The 18,445-nt window shown below is 42.6% G+C and overlaps 1 protein-coding gene across 13 annotated transcripts in view; it reads right to left on the bottom strand.

Annotated features, from left to right (window-relative positions):
* Nucleotides 1-18,445, bottom strand: part of LOC110490454 (protein phosphatase 1 regulatory subunit 12A) — a 77,590-nt gene that overhangs the window by 41,095 nt on the left and 18,050 nt on the right. For all 13 annotated transcript variants that reach the window (XR_005036148.1, XR_005036150.1, XR_005036145.1 and 10 more), the window contains exon 2: nucleotides 10,387-10,517. Coding sequence is in view for 4 of the 13 variants with exons in the window: in XM_036944833.1 (XP_036800728.1) it covers nucleotides 10,387-10,517 (131 nt within the window). In the remaining 9 variants the exon portion in view is untranslated. The remainder of the gene's footprint in view (nucleotides 1-10,386; nucleotides 10,518-18,445) is intronic.

Genomic DNA, 18,445 nt, shown 5'->3' with positions numbered 1-18,445 from the left:
CATCCATCTCAGGCCTATATAAAGCTACTGCTGTAGGCCTATGAAAGGTTTGAAGAGAAAAATGGTCCAAATTCTAGCAAAAAACATTTACGAGGATTGGAAAATAACGCATTTACAAATTACCATAACTCTGTCAATAATTTGTTGTTCACCTGCAGGGAAACAGTCGAGTGAATATATTATGAAAACCTGTATGTCATAACCAGGGATTCCGTTACGAAAATGTGGCGCCAGACATTGGACCAGCAGCATTTAAACATTTTGGTAATTCATATTAACAGAACATACAAGTTAAGGATCAACAATGTCTTTCTTACCAAATTCTGAGTCGCACTTTGAATAATCGTCCACATTTACTTTTCCTCAGCCAACAAGACGAGTAACGAACAGCAAAATAACTAGCCTTTGTCAATCTACTAACCCCCATAGTAGAAAAAGTGACCTATTCTATTGGTCAGCGTGTATAAAAAGAAATAGCTTATTCCAAACAGACAGTGGGACAATTGTAGGATGATCTCAAACAGTCATACAAACAGTAAGTCTAGGCTACATTAAAAAAACACGTTAAAAAGCAAATGAGTGATGCAACATCAGAACATTTTGCTTACATTTTTATAAACTATTTTTTCTTCACATTATAAGCGCAGCAACACGCACAACGCATTAGGCTATGAGCAAATGTTTGTTCCATAATACAATTGCAAAAACACCATTGTCAAAAGCGCACTGCACTTTTATGAAGAGGGCATGACAACCAAGACAGCCGTGAAGAGGGCACGACAACCAAGACAGCCGTAAAGAGGGCACGACAACCAAGACAGCCGTGAAGAGGGCACGACAACCAAGACAGCCGTGAAGAGGGCACGACAACCAAGACAGCCGTGAAGAGGGCACGACAACCAAGACAGTCGTGAAGAGGGCACGACAACACCTTTTCCCAATCAAGAGCCTGAACAGATTTGGCATGGGTCCCCAGATCATCCTGACTGCATCACCGCCTGGTATGGCAACTGCTTGGGATCTGACCGTAAGGCACTACAGAGGTTAGTGCGTACAGCCCCGTACATGACTGGGGCCAAGCTTCCTGCAGTCCAGGACATATACACTAGGCGATGTCAGAGGATGGCCCCAAAAAAATTGTCAAAGACTCCAGTTACCAAAGTCATAGACTTCTCTCTGCTACTGCACGGCAAGTGGTACCGGAGCACCAAGTCTAGGTCCAAAAGGCTCCTTAACAGCTTCTACCCCCAATTTTTAAGACTGCTGAGCAATTAATCAAATTGCCACCTGGACAATTTACATGGACACCCACCCTTTTTTTTTTTTTACACTGCTGCTACTCGCTGTTTATCATCTATGCAGTCATTTTACCCCTACATACATGTACAAATGACCTCAACCTGTACCCCACACACTCGGTAACAGTACCCCTGGAACCATTTCTTGAACTGCATTGTTGGTTAAGGGCTTGTCAGTAAGCATTTCACGGTAAAGTCTACAACAGCTGTATTCAGCGCATGTGACAAATAAAATTTTTATTTGGTTAACAACTGTAGCTAAGCCTAACCCTTTTCCTAACCTTAACAGTTTCCTAACCTGCCATGCTAATTCACCTAACCTGCTGTGTAAACAAATCTGTCGCGAAACCATCAGTTGCATAAGGCCGGAACTGACCAATGGCAGGTTCCTGATATCAGGGAACACCCATATCAAGAAACACCCCAAATTGCAGTCTGTCATTACACCATATTCACCTGAGGGGTTTACTGTTGTATCCCTCCACTGACCTAACCACCTGAGGGGGTTCATGCTGTCCTTCTAGTACCCTGCCTCTAATCAGACAATTAGTTCACACATTCACTGCATAATTTGCCTAGTGGTTCACCCTTGTGGTCAATCACGCTCCAATTATCTTTTCCTCACGGATTTCTCGCCCTGTGCTGGCTGATTCAAGAGGCTCTTGGAACAGCAGGAGATCTTGACTCCTGCTGCTACCAATTACAGCCGTGGAGAGACGCAGACCCTTCTCATTAGAACACACCACTTGAAACCGGCGCATTCCGGTAACTTCCCTCGTAATGGAGATTCAGCGACCGCCGTTACATTTTAGAGTTCCACATTGTCTTTGAATTCACTTTCACCCCATTTTAGCTGGGTTTAACAAGGTGTGGTTGGGCCTTGTGGTTAGGAGTTCACCCTGCCATCTACTGCCAAGCGATGTGCTTTTTGAGATCGGTTGGGTTTGATAAAGATTACTTGGTTTTCGATTTTGAAATAAAAAATTGTGGGTTGAATGCTGTAACAGAATAAAACAATTACCAAAAGTCGCAAGATGGTGGTGACTGCACAATACTGCTTATTAGGGCCGGGAGATATGGTAAAAACAGCATATCATGAGATATACAGTACAAGTCAAAAGTTTGGACACCTACTCATTTCCAGGGGTTCTTTATTTTTAAATTGTAAAATAATAGCGAAAACTTCAAAACTATGAAATAACATATGCAATCATGTAGTAACAAAAAAAAGGGTTAAACAAACCCTTTGCCTTTATAAACAGCTTTGCACACTCTTGGCATTCTCTCAACAAGCTGCATGAGGTAGTCACCTGGAATGCATTTCAACTAACAGGTGTGCCATGTTAAAAGTAAGTTTTTGGAATGTCCAATCAGTTGTGTTGTGGCAAGTTAGGGTACTATACAGAAGGTATTTTACCACAGGGCTAAGTCTAAACTATGGCAAGAAAAGCTCAAATGAGCAAAGAAAAAATGACAGTCCATTAGTGTAACTTCTTTGGGACTGGGGGGCAGTATTGAGTAGCTTGGATAGAAAGGTGCCCAGAGTAAACTGCCTGCTACTCAGGTCCAAAAGCTAGAATATTCATATAATTAGTAGATTTGGATGGAAAACACTGAACAGTTTGAATGATGGCTGTGAGTATAACAGAACTCATATGGCAGGCAAAAACCAGAGAGAAAAAAATCCAACCAGAAAGTGGGAAATATGTTTGTAGGTTTAAGTCTTTGCCTATCCCATACACAGTGTCTATGGGGTCATATTGCACTTCCTAAGGTTTCCACTAGATGTCAGTCTTTAGAACCTTGTTTGAGGCTTCTACTGTGAAAGGGGAGCAAAAGAGAGCTGTTTGACTGAGAGGTCTGGCAGAGTGCCATGACGCGCGCTCCCGTGAGAGGTAGCTGCGTTCCATTGCATTTCTAAAGACAAAGGAATTCTCCAGTTGGAACATAATTGAAGATTAATTGGGATAGGGGACAGCATTTTCACTTTTGGATGAATAGCGTGCCCAGAGTGAACTGCCTCCTACTCCCAGATGCTAATATATGCATATTATTATTGGATAGAAAACACTCTGAAGGTTCTAAAACTGTTTGAATGATGTCTGAGTATAACAGAACTCATATGGTAGGCGAAAACCTGAGAAAAATCCAACCAGGAAGTGGGAAATCTGAGGTTTGTAGTTTTTCAACTCAGCCACCATTGAAGATACAGGGTGATATTAGTTATGTTTCACTTCCCAAGGCTTCCACTAGATGTCAACAGTATTTAGAACCTAATTGGGGATTCAACTCTAAAGGAGGGGCTCATAAGGGCTCTTTGAGCGAGTGGTCTGACAGAGTGCCACAGCCTCGGTCTGGCGAGCTCACGTGAAAGGTAGCTACGTTCCACTTAATTTGTACAGACAAAGGAATTGTCCGGTTGGAACATTAATGAAGTTGTTAAAAACATCTAAAGATTGCTTCCATACTTAGGTTGGCATGTTTCTACGGGCTGTAATGGAACTTTTTGAACTTTTCATCCGACGCGACCTGAACGTGCTTTTGGATTTGTTTACCAAACGCCCTAACAAAAGAAGATATTTGGACATAACTGATGGACACTATCAAACAAATCAAATCATTTAAGGTGGAACTGGGATTCCTGGGAGTGCATTCTGATGAAGATCAAAGGTAAGTGAATATTTAAAATGCTATTTCTGAGTAATGTTGACTACCCAATATGGCGGGTATCTTTTTGGCTGCTTTGTTGTCAAAAGGCTGTACTTAGATTATTGCATCGTTTGCTTTCTCCGTAAAGTTTTTTTGAAATCTGACAGCGGTTGCATTAAGGAGAAGTTTAGCTAAAAGTTCCATGTATAATAGTCGTATCTTTATCAATGTTTATTATGAGTATTTCTGTAAATTGATGTGGCTCTCTGCAATATTACCGCATATTTTAGAACTACTGAACGTAATGCACCAATGTAAACTCAGATTTAAAAAAAATATAAATATTAACTTTATCAAACAAAACATACATTAAGTCCTATAAGTGTCATCTGATGATCAAACGTTAGTGATTAATTTGATCTCTATTTCTGCTTTTTGTGACTCCTCCCTTTGGCTGGAAAAAATGGCTGTCATTCCACATATCGCAGAGAAGTTAACCTCAGATCGGTGACCCCCACCCCCCACATGGGACGGTTTAGCTAATGTGAGTAGCAAGAACATTTCCCAGGACAGAGACATATCTGATATGGGCAAAAAGCTTAAATAATTCTTAATCTAATTGCACTCTCCAATGTGCAGTAGCTATTACAGGGAAATAATATCATGCTATTGTTTGAGGAGAGTGCAGTTATGAACTTGAAAATGTATCAATAAACCAATTAGGCACATTTGGGCAGACATGATACATTTTGAACAGAAACACAATGGTTCATTGGAACAGTCTAAAACTTTGCACACACTGCCTCCATCTAGTGGGCCAAATCAAAATTGTGCCTAAACTGGAATACATTGTGGCCTCTTGCATTTCAAAGATGAAGAAAGAAAAAGCATTTGTATTATCTTTTACCAGATCTAGTGTGTTATTCTGCTTTAATTTCACATTTCCACAAGCTTCAAAGTGTTCCATTTCAATTGGTATCAAAAATATACATATCCTTGAGCTACAGACAGATTGGGTGTGTCATTTTATGCATTTTAGGCAGGGGAAAAAAGGGTCAGATCATTAAGGTCAGTCAACACGGAAAATATCAAGAACTTTGAAAGTTTCTTCAATTGCAGCATATTTCCAAAGTTGTGGCAAAATAGCTTAAGGACAAGAAAGTCAAGGTATTGGAGTGGCCATCACAAATCCCTGACCTCAATCCTATAGAACATTTGTGGGCAGAACTGAAAAAGTGTGTGCCTTCAAACCTGACTCAGTTACACCAGCTCTGTCAGGAGGAAAGGGCCAAAATTCACCCAACTTATTGTGGGAAGCTTGTGGAAGGCTACCCAAAACGTTTGACCTAGGTTAAACAAGTTCAAGGCAATGCTACCAAACACTAATTTGGTGTATGTAAACTTTAACCCACTGGGAATGTGAAGAAAGAAATACTTATTCTGACATTTCACATTTTTTAAATAAAGTGGTGATCCTAACTGACCTAATACCCTGACTACACAGCTCGCATTGCAAAATAAATTTAGGAATCTATGTTATTCAATTATTGCACCCACACTGCTCACAAGCATCTGGTTTGCCAAGGGCTAAAATAGAAGACATTTCTATTTCTGACGCAGATCGCGCTGCAAGTCCTGCCTCTCCCATCTCCTCATTGGTTTATAACTGTGTGTATGCATGCATGTATTCGAGGTTGACCGATTTCAAGTTCTAATCACAATCAGTAATTAGCATTTTTGGACACCGATTAAGGCCGATTACATTGCACATTGCAACAGGCTGACCGCCTGTTACGCGAGTGCAGCAAGGAGCCAAGGTTAGTTGCTAGCTAGCATTAAACTTATCTTATAAATAAATGATCCATCTTAACATAATCACCTGTTAAACTAGTAATATCAACAGTGTTGTTATCTAGCTTGTCCTGTGTTGCCTGTTAAATTATCATTGAATCACGGGGGATGATTTAACCTTTGCGTGTAGGGGGCAGTATTTTCGTTTTTGGCTTAAAAAACGTACCCATTTGAAACTGCCTTTTTCTCAGCCCCAGAAACTAGAATAAGCATATCATTGTCAGATTAGGATAGAAAACACTCTAAAAGTTTCCAAAACTGTAAAAATATTGTCTGAGTATAACAGAACTGATATTGCAGGCGAAAGCCTGAGGAAAATCCAATCAGGAAGTGCCTCTTATTTTGAAACCTCTGGTCCTATGCAAGCCTATCCTCCATTTAAAGGGATATCAACCAGATTCCTTTGTCTATGGCTTCCCTAAGGTGTCAGTCTGTAGAAAGTTTCAGGCTTTTATTTTGAAAAATGAGCGTGAAGGATCACATTTGCGCAACTGAGTAACGCCGCCATTGTTCCTCCCGCTGTTTTTGGAAAAACCTACACTCGGTTGATATATTATCTAATATACATTTTAAAAACATCATGAGGAATGATTATAAAAAATGTTTGACATGTTTCTGTGGACATTATGGATATTATTTGGAATATATGTCTGCGCTGTCGAATAAATCCTGTGGATTTCTGAACATAACGTGACAAACAAACATCGGTATTTTGGGTATAAAAATAATCTTTATGGAACAAAAGGAACATTTGTAACTGGGAGTCTCGTGAGTGATAATATCCAGAGATCAAAGGTAAACGATTAATTTGATTGCTTTTCTGATTTGTGACCAAGCTTCCTGATGCTAAGTGTACATAATGTTATACTATCAATAAACTTAAAATCAATACACAGAAGTCTATATTTTTACACCTACATATTTAGTTAAGAAATTCATGTTAGCAGGAAATATTAACTAGGGAAATTGTGTCACATCTCTTGCGTTCATTGCACGCAGAGTCAGGGTATATGCAACAATTTGGGCCGCCTGGCTCGTTGAGAACTAATTTGCCAGAATTTTACATAATTTTTTACATTATGACATAACATTGAAGGTTGTGCAATGTAACAGCAATATTTAGATTTAGGGATGCCGGAACGGTTCCGTATTTCACTGAAAGAATTAACGTTTTGTTTTCGATTTGACCATATTAATGACCTAAGGCTCGTATTTGTGTGTTATTTTAAGTCTACGATTTGATAGAGCAGTCTGACTGAGCGGTGGTAGGCAGCAGCAGGCTCGTAAGATTTCATTCAAACAGCACTTTCCTGCGTATGCCAGCAGTTCTTCGTAATGCTTCAAGCATTGCGCTGTTTGACTTCAAGCATATCAACTCCCGAGATTAGGCTGGCAATACTAAAGTACCTATTAGAACATCCAATAGTCAAAGGTATAGGAAATACAAAATGGTAGAGCGAGAAATAGTCCTATAATAACTACAACCTAAAACTTCTTACCTGGGAATATTGAAGACTCATGTTAAAATGAACCACCAGATTTCATATGTTCTGAGCAAGGAACTTAAACGTTAGCTTTTTGACTTTTACTTTCTTCACTTTATTTTTGCATTATTTAAACCAAATTGAACATGTTTCATTATTTATTTGAGACCAAATTGATTTTATTGATGTATTATATTAAGTTAAAATAAGTGTTCATTGTTCATTCAGTATTGTTGTAATTGTTTTTGGTCCTCCAATAAAATCGGTATCGGCACTGAAAAATCATAATCGGTCGACCTCTAGTATGTATGCATGTATAAAAAAATATTTTAAAAATTATGAGATATCTAGGCATAGGTTATCGGTGTACTGTTGGAATCATGGAAATATAATGATTGTAATTCAACAGTTGGAATATAGTGGGCAGCACTTTGAATGCATTGTTGTTTGACATAAATTAATAAGCCAGGGATAAGCCAGTGTAAGGAAAGGAACCAAAGTGTTGGTCAGTGTTTCCCAGGGGTCCCAATATGAAGTTATGTTCCCCTTTATGTAGCTAGCTAGCTAACAAATTCATACTTCACCTAGTCCTCTGATTTAGTAGATACCATTACACAAACATGCAGATCTATGCCTACACCAGCACTGGTTTCAGGATGTAATTAGCCATTAGGTTTGCTCCAACTCCGATTACATTTAGCTAGCCAGCTAACCAGCAGTTCGCATTAGCTCCAAAGTAAGCAGCAAGTGAAGTGCTCATGACTACACAGCCAAGCAACACCAACAACTGCTCTCCTTGAGTGACAGGGGGCAGGGCGTGGGAAGCGGAATGCAGGAGCGTCGAATTGCAAGTAGCAAACGGAGTGAACTATAAAAATGGACATTACGGACATGCTGGTGTTGTGCCTCACATTCAACAAACCAAAACATTGAAATACTGTTATAGAGGGTGAAGTAAAAATCCATATCGGTCTGTGCATTAATAGCGGTATACTGCCCAGCCCAACTGCTTATTACGTATAAAATAATTTATTTACATTATTTTAATAAAAAAATGTCTTCTCTATATTACATTTGATGACCAATTTCATTCCAAGTCCTCATCTCTATAGAGCTGCTGCCTATGCGGTCTGTAAAATTCCTAAAAATGTTATTGTCAAAGTAAATAAAGCCTACTTTTGACTCCTGAATACCAACTATCACATAGATCATGTATTTTCAGATAGATATACCACGAAGCAACCCTCTCGATCAGTGTTCTCGTCTCTTCTCTCGGTCTACCCCACACAGACGGTCTGTACTAAAGACTGGACAAGTAGTCTCGCAACGGATTATAGTCATTGCCATGTTTCCTGCGCTAAACTATGTATACTATTGGCCTGTTGGAAACTGCAACTCCCTACTATAATCACAGTTTTCAACACTGCGTATTGAGCTCACAGAAAAACTAAATGGAATCCAATTCAATGAGTTTTTTTTATTTTTTAAATAACAGAAGTGTTGGTTAATTGCTCAGAACTACTGCCATCGGATGGTTGTTGGTTCGACACTAAAGGGCTTGGCGTAAAAGGCTGCCATTGCCTTTCCGGCTCTGTAGGCCTCATTATGGGAATGACGGGGACAGTGTTGTGGGCTGAAATGGCACTGCTATGTGCTCCTACCACCCACATCAGGTCCCAGAGTCGCCCAAGACCAGAGCACTCCATTAGTCATCCATATCAGACAAGGCCCTTCACATTTCTCCTTCATTCCTCACTGCATTGTGTGAAAGTAAAGAGAGCCCTTGTCTTCAACAGCCCAGTCCTGAGATGGAGAAAAATGGAGCAATAAGGTAGACTACCCACTGTATGAAAATGATTTAACTGAACATTCAACAGCTTTTTTACTTATTTTTACTAAATAATTTGCCGTAGGGGTGAGAGGGAAGTCTGAAGGATAGAACTTTCTGGAAATATGTATAAGGCGGCTCTTGGAATTACAACAACCAATTGCAGCTCATGAAACACCATAAAAAGGAATTTGTCAATCAATAACATTGGTAACGTAGTATGATAATTCTACTCCAACTTGGGCAGCAAGACTGCACAGGGTGCGATTGTGGGATAACAACGCTCATGCCAGGCTCCTGTAATATAATACAGATAAGTAAAACAGGTCACTGCACAATGAGTGCAAGTGAGATCCTCAGCCGGTTTAAAATATCTACTGATAATATCTCCCTACTTGCCGGCCCGGTTTCTGATCCCTTTAAACAGCCTTCTTACCTCAAAAGGACAATGAAAGAAAGGTTCGGAAAACAACTGGAGTAATGTCTGATGCCGGAGGTTAACCCCGATTTCTCTAGATTGATTACATCACAAGGAACTTGTGCGAGGTTGTTGGGGCCATCTGACAGGCGGTTGCCCCAATCAACATGTAATCATGCACCTTGGAGAAACACGAACCATTTAAAACAGTGACCCCTGACAAGTTTAGGCTGTCTAGTCCATAAGTAGCAGCTATTAGGATTGAATTGATTAGCAATGCATTTCAAAGTCTAAGATGATTGAATAGAAAAACATTAACTGATGACCTAACCGGACTAGTGATTTACAACAAAATGTGTCTGGGCAGGGTAATGCATGTTCTCCAAATGAAAAGGCATTCGCACAATTACGTGTTCAACCAGCCATAAACCTCAGGGAATAGCCTTGTAACACTTGGCAATGCAAAATAAACACTTGTTCAATTGAGAAGAGGGAAAAAAAAAAACCTGACCATTGATGTGCCTGTGAGTCAGCCTCCATTGATAAAAATGGGTTTTGCTCAAGGTGAATTGCCTGGCTAGCCAGCCATGTCGCACCAGCCAAAATTACATTTGTTCTCCACGATTAATGTATACGTTCATGTATGTAGCGATCAGAGCAGCAGAATTTAATTCAGGGTGAGTCGTCAGGCAACATTGTGAAAGGGCTGGTACATAATGGGGTTATTCCAATGCACTAATGCGTGTGCGTGTGTGGGGGGGCCCTAGAGACTAGCCATTCCCTAGAGGTCCATAAGAGCCTCCAGCCGGACCCTCGCCACGTCAGCCATGACACCTCCATCCCAGCAGCTGTACTTACTCTGCTATGTCCATGTATCCACAAGAGGCTGCGGCGTGGAGGGGGATCCAGCCCTCATTGTCGGGCTGGTTGATGGCAGCCCCATGCTCCACCAGGAAGGTTACCATGTCCACGTTGTCATCTATGCACGCCTGAAGGGAGGGAGAGAGAAATAGAAAGTACGTTAGTGTTACATGTTGGACTTTTCTAAGAAACTTCAGTGACGACCCCCGAAAGGAGAAAATTCACAAGCCTTCAGAGACATGCAGGTCACGTTGTGTGTGATGCCTTCCTCAGTGTCAAGAACCAGCAAGCAGAACCTGTGTGTGGTGTGCACACACCCCCGGTTGACCCCGCCGACAGGGAGTGGGTGGTGTCAGTAGGGGCTACCTACCTCACCGTTTGAAAAGAGGCGCCTCACTTCTTCAGAAATTGTTGGGGTATGTTGGCAGGGTTACCAATGGCCAAAATGTCAGGACATAGCCGAGGTGTTTGGAATACCTCAGGGCGTACTACTGCTGTTGGGATGAGGGGAAATTGGGCGTTCTCCGACAACTCATATGCAAATTCTTTGACTTTTCACTCCCTCTTTTAGGCTGTCCCATTCAAAGGCTGTACCTATGGATTTGTGCCGCTCTAGACAACATGACCGATGTTTCACTCCAGTCAAAATGTGGTTCGACAGAAAAGTCCATTGAGCTACCCAAAACACACTCGCCATTATACCCTCGACTCAGTAGTATTTAGTCCCAGGAATAAGCTAATCCGTTGCATTCTAGGAACAAGAAACCGGTAAGTCAGAAATTCTAAGGAGTCTTCTTTTCCCTCAAATATGCATGCCAGGACTTGATACAGGCAAGGAGCACAAACCTGAGAAGGGAAAAATATTAGGCCTAAGCAACGAAACTACAAAATGGCTGTAAAGACTAATCTGCTAATTTTAGGTTGCATCCAAAAACAAACCGTAACAATACAATAAAATGACATGTGGTAGTGAGCCAGCAACTGTGTGTGTGCATACTAGCTGGGGGCGTTCCCTGCCGAGGCTGAGAGGTCAAAGGGATGACAAAGGCCAACTATCTGTAGAAGAGAGAGAGAAAGGAGAGTGAGAGCGCCGTAGGGAGTTGACTCTGTTCAGAGGACGAGGGGCTGCTGGGACAGATTTAGAGACCTCAGTGACGACCTAGGGGTTAAAATGTCACCCGCTTCAAAGCCAGCCAGACAACAAGGTGACTGTCAACAAAGAAACAAGGCCAGGCTGGGCAAAACATTGTACACAGGAACGACGGGAATAAAGCTGGACAAAATTAGTGAAACAACCTTTCACTTTTGACGGCAAGTTTCAGATCTTAGTTATTACAGTAAGTGGATTTCACAAAATCAGGAATGCCCGAAAGGCCCCCCCTACCCTCATTCGACTGAATGCACTACTGTTAAATGTCATTCTGGGATTCCTTTACGGACCCAGGACATGGAATTGAATTCCCTTCTTTGCGTTCCATAACCTTGATCTCTAGATAACTTTCTGACCTTGAGGGCTCCCCCGTTCTAAAGCCTGTAAAGATTCCCACTCTGTGAGCTGCTATGATGCCTCAAAAGCGACGAGGGGGGAAAACGCACACCGGACTCACGTTTGGGTCACGGCTCTATCTGGCTGGAATCCTTGTCCAAATTTGGGCCGTTTACAGCATCGTACATGGCCAGGGCTGGAGAAGAGTCTGCGTGGGCCTCGCTGCTCTTTTCTGGGACTGTGTGTGTGTGTGTGTAATTTACTATCCTCATGGATACCCGATATCCTCAAAGTCCCCGCAAGGATAGTAAAACAAGGAAAATGCTCCCTCATGGGGACATGGGTGCGTGTGGAGGCCGTAGGATGTAAAGCTGTTCAAGCAGCTGCTTGGAAGAATGTATCCAGGTGCGTATCCACCTTTAACTCACTGGCTGGCTGGGCTCCTCTGACTTTGCTGCAGGGCAGACAGACGGCACTCCACTGAGCGCAAGCCACACAGCTGCTCACAACCACACTCCAGCTGAGTGACAAGATGACGCTAGGCCCGTCTGTCTGTCAAGAGTTCAGTCACCATCCCTTAGATTCATTGTGGTCATTCTTGATAAGAGACTGTCTGCTAAATGCTGAAACCAAAATAATGTAGCTAACTGTAGACGGTATTCAAACAGCTAGACCGTTGTTCTGCACCGTCTGAAGTCTCATATCTGCAGGTGACTGATACTATAGGTAACTAAGGTAGTAGCGATTTAGGTCAGTCATTTGTATACAAATCTGCTACCATGCCCCTTAAGGAGAAGTCACTCAGTTCCTGATGCTCCCCTCTGCGTCATCCCCTACAGAGGCCCAGCCCACCGGCTACAGGAGCCCAACAATGGTAATCCCTTAATGGCTGTAATTGTTTGTAGCTGACAGGTGCCAGAGTTACTGCCAACATCCCAGGGACGAGTAGCATGGCAGCCAGGGGGACAGGACGAGGAGGACAAATTAAAGGAGAAGATGGCGAGTCTCATCCTTTGCTAACAGTCCTTTGGCAGAGCTGTGGGGAAAGTGGCATACCTGGCTGCCCCACTCGGTTACCGCTCAGAGACAGAGTGGGGCAGCCAGGCATCGCTCAGTGGCCTGCGAGAGACACCCACTGACGCAGGAGGGACACTGCCACTGTTTAAAGTTAGGGGGGGGGGGGGGGCATTCCTTGACCAATAGAGGAGCTGCTGAGAAATGCAACGGGAGCAATACCGGGAATGGGTTGTACCATCTTTTTACTGACGGGGGATTTCAGTAGTGTTTCGGTGGTTAAAGCCAAACAAGGCAGACAAAGCCATCTCTATTTGAATGCTAAACACACTATGGGGAGAGAGGGAGCTAATCTGACTATTAAATGTAGGTAATAACAGGAGACATTGTGAGTAAAGCCCGCCTCACACCACGAATGACGCCTGACAGACAGGCCTGTTCTGCACACAGACAATCCTAGGGGAAACTTTTGTCAGCAGTGTCAAGGGTAACACTTAATTTATTGAATATAGGGGAAACACTACAGACATGTACTGACTCGCACTCCATAGGAAACATACACGTTACCATGCAAACCTGTTTGACCAGTGTTCTAGCTAGAGAGCAGGCCTTGTCAGCAGTCTGCATAACACAGACGGGGCAGGAAGGAGAGGGCAATGCGGTGTCTCGAACTCGCAAAATAAATGTAGCATCATCATGACTCGCAGTTCAAGTCCAGTGTTCCTCAACCACACAGAGCGATGTCGTCGATAGTAATACTGAAGAGGGTTGTGCTAACAGACATAACATGAAAACACCAGCTGAGTATAGCAGAGGGGCTATTTCTCCATTTCCCTTCCAGCAGGTTCTTAAAACCAATGAGTCCCACAAATGCCAGTGCGTTTTGGACTTCAAACCCCTTTTAAAATATTCGTGGGCTGTACCATCGGATTCATCTATTTATTCTGAATCTAAAGACACCAACCATTCGTCTGTGTGATTAACGGTGTTTAGGAGACAATAGCCGATCCCGAAAAGCCCCAGGGCCAGGTCTTAAGTCTAGAGTCTGAACGGTTTGCGCTACAAACTATATCAAACAAGCACGCACATGTAACATGTTCTGCTTCATGACGCTCACAAGCTACACAAGTCATTGGAAGGTAAGGGGTTCTTCTACATAGGAAATCCCACGACAGTGTCTTTAGCTCACATAGTTGCTGTCAAACTCAAAAAAAGTTGTCACTGACTAGTTGGACATTCATTTCCTACTAAGCAAACACTATAAATACATTTCTCAGATTTGCTTTGGCGACCTTATATATTTTGACATTTGTCACTAAAACTCGTGAACGCACCAGGTTGTGTCAAATTGTTTTACAATGGTTTACATTATGAGTCTAACTGGATCACCACTAGCCCTGAAACCAGATGAAGTCCAAAGTCAGGGCCACAGGCCAATATATGCGCGAGTGATATGTAAAGCACCTCCATAGCAGGTGCCTTAGCCAGCAGGTAAGGTAGCCTTTCTGGGAATGCCCTTCTCTAACGGTCTAACGGAGGAAGAGAGGGGTTCTGGGAAGTAAACACTGACAGCGCTTTAGTAAATGAATCAATGATGTACATTATGACAGGATCCCTCACTTCATTGGTTTAGAGAGTTAAAGATGCACTATGGAGAAATAGCTCTGCCATTTCCTGGTTGCTCAAATTGTAATAGTTCCCCTAATTTCAGTTTGTGACAAAGCAAGCTAGTGTAGAGAAATATTGTATTTCCAGCCATTTGAAGCAAAGAAATAGCACAAAGAACAGATCTACTGCTTCTTAGACTTGCTTTCAAATGAGAGCGACAGATATAACTTTTCACACATTTCTATGTGAATTTGGTCAGTGTGTCCAAAGGTTACATTTCGCAGCTTTAAAATGTACGTGCCTCTCCATCTGAAAAACAGTCTGTTTATCCATAAAAAATGGTCCGACCAGGGAGAATGGCAAAGTAGTTGTCATCTCGTGACACCCACCACCCAAAGCCAGGTAATGATGCTCTTTTTGTGTTACTGACCAATTAGCAAGAGATCCTAGCGGACTGTTTAATTAAGTTGAAGTAAATCGAGATGTAATCATCCTTACCAGTTGCAATATTGTTTTTTACATTTCTATGAAACACACAGCTCTGTAACATTCTTAGGAATCTCTACATTTACTTTTTCCCCAAAGGTGGCTACTGGAATAATTTATAATAGTGGATCAATTCTTACCAGGCCTGCTTGTGATTTGAGAAACTGTGGGAATTTACCACAGGTGTAACTAGTATGTACTCAATCTCAGTGCTGCTAAGAGACAGAACACTCAACATCTTATTTTCACTGGAGGGTACTTTCAACACTAACACACAGGACTGTTGTAACCGATGCTCTTTTCAAACACTGAAAAGTACTCCTAAATCAAACCTGTGCGTGTTTATTGGGTGTGTGTACATTCGATTACCCATTCCCATCAGTGGAGCGTCAGCCGGGCCGGCATGTGCCAGGAAGTGACTGTGAGTGCACACTTCACAAAAGAGCACCGAGGGTAGGAGGTAGAGGTTGTCTCTTGTAGTCTGAGAGCAGAGCCTAAACACCCCAGTGAAACCTGACCCATACAAAAACACACTGGGTTCACGCTGTAAACCACAATGTTAGCACAGCCAAATGCCTCCACATCATGGCCCTGCTAGCTAGCTGTCCATGTGATGACTGCAGGAAATCATATCCACGGGCATCAGTGAGCGAATGCTCTGCATCTGTCCTGGCCTTGTCAAACGTTGTTTAAATGGAGAAGACAGTTGGAAGTAAAGAGGGAACTAACCAGTAGAACATTTATAAGACACACATGACAGAATCAAAACCTCGTCTGCTGGAAGAGACGCTTGGAGGTAGCCTCCATGCTGACTGTGTTCACAAGCTCAGGCTACAAGGAGCGACTGTCCCCCGGCAGTAGAGACTTTCTCCAACCGCAAGGCAAGTGAAGCAGTGCCCTATGCGCCTCACACATTCTCTTCAATTTAGGGCACCCATATGGGGCAGATTACAGGGCACTATCTATAGATTAACTTAATGAACCCACCCTGAGCAGCAGGGATACATATGGAAACATTAAGAGCAGAAAGAATAGTGTCCATATGCACCAGCCTAATGCTAAAATAATAGAAGATTTCAAGAGCCCTGGCTAGCGGGTAGAGATGGGCAAAGCCGTTCTCAGAGCACGACCAAAAAGGAACCAATGACGTGCCCCGGCCCCCGCCCCAAGAGAGCCCAAAACCAGAAGACGAGAGTGCAGTCTTGTCGGGCCTTTGTAAGAAACATAAATAAAAAGGGAAAATAGTTCATTTAAAGCACACTGGGGTTGCTCAGAGAGCCCCCGGAGGCAGCGCACGGACCAGACCTCGCAAGTACAAGATCAACAGCTAATCTTGAGAACAGGGGGAGAGAAGGGTTCCTTCTCTTTTTGGACGTTCCGAGTTTTCGTTCCCCCCACCACTGTTCTCATGACTGGTTATGGTCAAAGGACAGAGACACTGTTCTCTGCTGCTAGACCTCTCAGCAAAGGTACCAGTACTCATCTCCAGAATCGCTGAGTATATTATTGGACAGGTTGAAAGCATAGGTCACCATGAACCATAATAGGTTAGCTTAAACGGGTACAACAAACAGAATGGTGACAGCCTACATTAAAAGAACGGAAACTTCAGGGTGGCTATCCTTGTAGCCATTTCTGTGGAGGAACCCCACCACCCCTCAAAAAAGACAACGTCTTGCTAATGGCGTGTGTCATCCATATAACCAGTCTTGAGGCCGACACTGCAAAGTCTTCTGACAAATAATGCAATATGACCACAACGCATTTTAGGTATTATTTTACTGTCCAATCAAAGGGAACATTAAAGACTTCCACCTGATTAAAATATGTTAAACCATTATGCTCCAACCAAGAGTATTTCGCCAAAAAGAGTATCCTAGCCCATGTATACAGGTTCTCCTATCTATTAGAATGAAGTCACACAATAGAAAAACATTCATACAACCTAATGAACCTGTGACAGCTTCCAAACCCCATCTCCCACCCATAGTACAGTTCAGAAAAAGGACAGAGGGCTTTTTCCATACTTTAAAAGGCACTGTACTTCCTACTGATACAGTTGGGGGTCATTGTGCAGAGCGCTCCAAGCTAACTTTAGCAGCACTCCACATCAAGGAGAAGACACTTGAGGACCCCTCCCACCACTTCCTCTGGCAGGGCCCTCCGATGGCAAACAGACTCTGGAACAGTTGTAAGACGATAGATCCCAGATTCACACAACCAGTAGGCCTAGACAACATAAAGAAAAAGAGTCAAAGCAACAAGTCTGATGCAACAGATCAGAACGTTTAGATTCAAAATGTTGATCAACTTATTTCTTTACATTATAGGAGCAGCAATGTACACAATTCAGTAGGCTACACGTGAATGTTTGTTCCATAACGGAATTAGCAGGAAACACTTGTCACAAGGGCACTGCACATGCAAGCGGTTTCACGTGACAGATGAAAATATCCGTTAGAAATTTAGAAAGAGAAGTAATAGGTTACTTTGAGGCAAGGTAAGACGTATAATCATAATATGTATTAAATAACATTCAGGTTTAAAACAATTTGGTATACGTTTTCAAAATGCATACGGCCTCCAGCTCACTGCAAAGCAGTGTGTGACGTTCTGATGAAGCCCGTCTTCTGTTGCCGTTTGACGCCACGTTCAAAACTGGGAACTATGAAATCCGACTTCAGTGCCGGGGGGGGGGAGATAAAATAGCAGGGACTAGGAAAAATCATTTTGTAAGAATACCCAAGTCGGAATCTCCGGCCTCTGGATGCATGTAACAATTCCACGAAATAATGCAAATTAACCTAGAGACTGATAAGCATGACATATTAAATATTTTTACAGACTGGTATTTCCATCAATGAATAGACTAAAAATAATTATTTTGCAATGGGACTCCTCACAGACAATTGGCCAACAAATGTTATTTATCGGCTTTAAGTTATTTTAAATAAATCAGACAAAGGCCGGCTATTCCCAGCTAACGGAAACCCTGGTATCAACCCACCAAGCAGACAGGTCTACAACTGGTCATTCCAACCACTAGTAGCCATGGCTAGGACCCTGGGTATTTCCCGACAACATGACTTGTACCAGTGTGGCTCAGTTGGTAGAGCATTGCACTTGCAACGCTAGGGTTGTGGGTTCACTACTGTAAGTCGCTATGGATAAGAGAATCTGCTAAATGACTAAAGCAAATGTAACGTTACCAGGATCATATCAGGGCCCTAACTGTAGGTTATATTGTGGGTTCCTGATCAGGAAACATATAGAGCCCTAGGTATGGGTGTTGGCACATCCAGTGCTGGTTTTAGAAACTTTTGTTTTTGCACAGGAATGAAAATAAACAAAACACTGAGTGCCATGAATGGAGAACAGTGTGGTGACTGAGCAGCTGTTTAAACCCATAACGACAGAGCGAGGCCTGAGTCCCTCTCCAGGTGGGAACAAAGCCCCAGCACA

This window comes from Oncorhynchus mykiss, chromosome 15 (assembly GCF_013265735.2).
Source record: "Oncorhynchus mykiss isolate Arlee chromosome 15, USDA_OmykA_1.1, whole genome shotgun sequence".
Classification (NCBI taxonomy): domain Eukaryota; kingdom Metazoa; phylum Chordata; class Actinopteri; order Salmoniformes; family Salmonidae; genus Oncorhynchus; species Oncorhynchus mykiss.
This window is presented reverse-complemented; position numbering and strand designations above follow the sequence as displayed.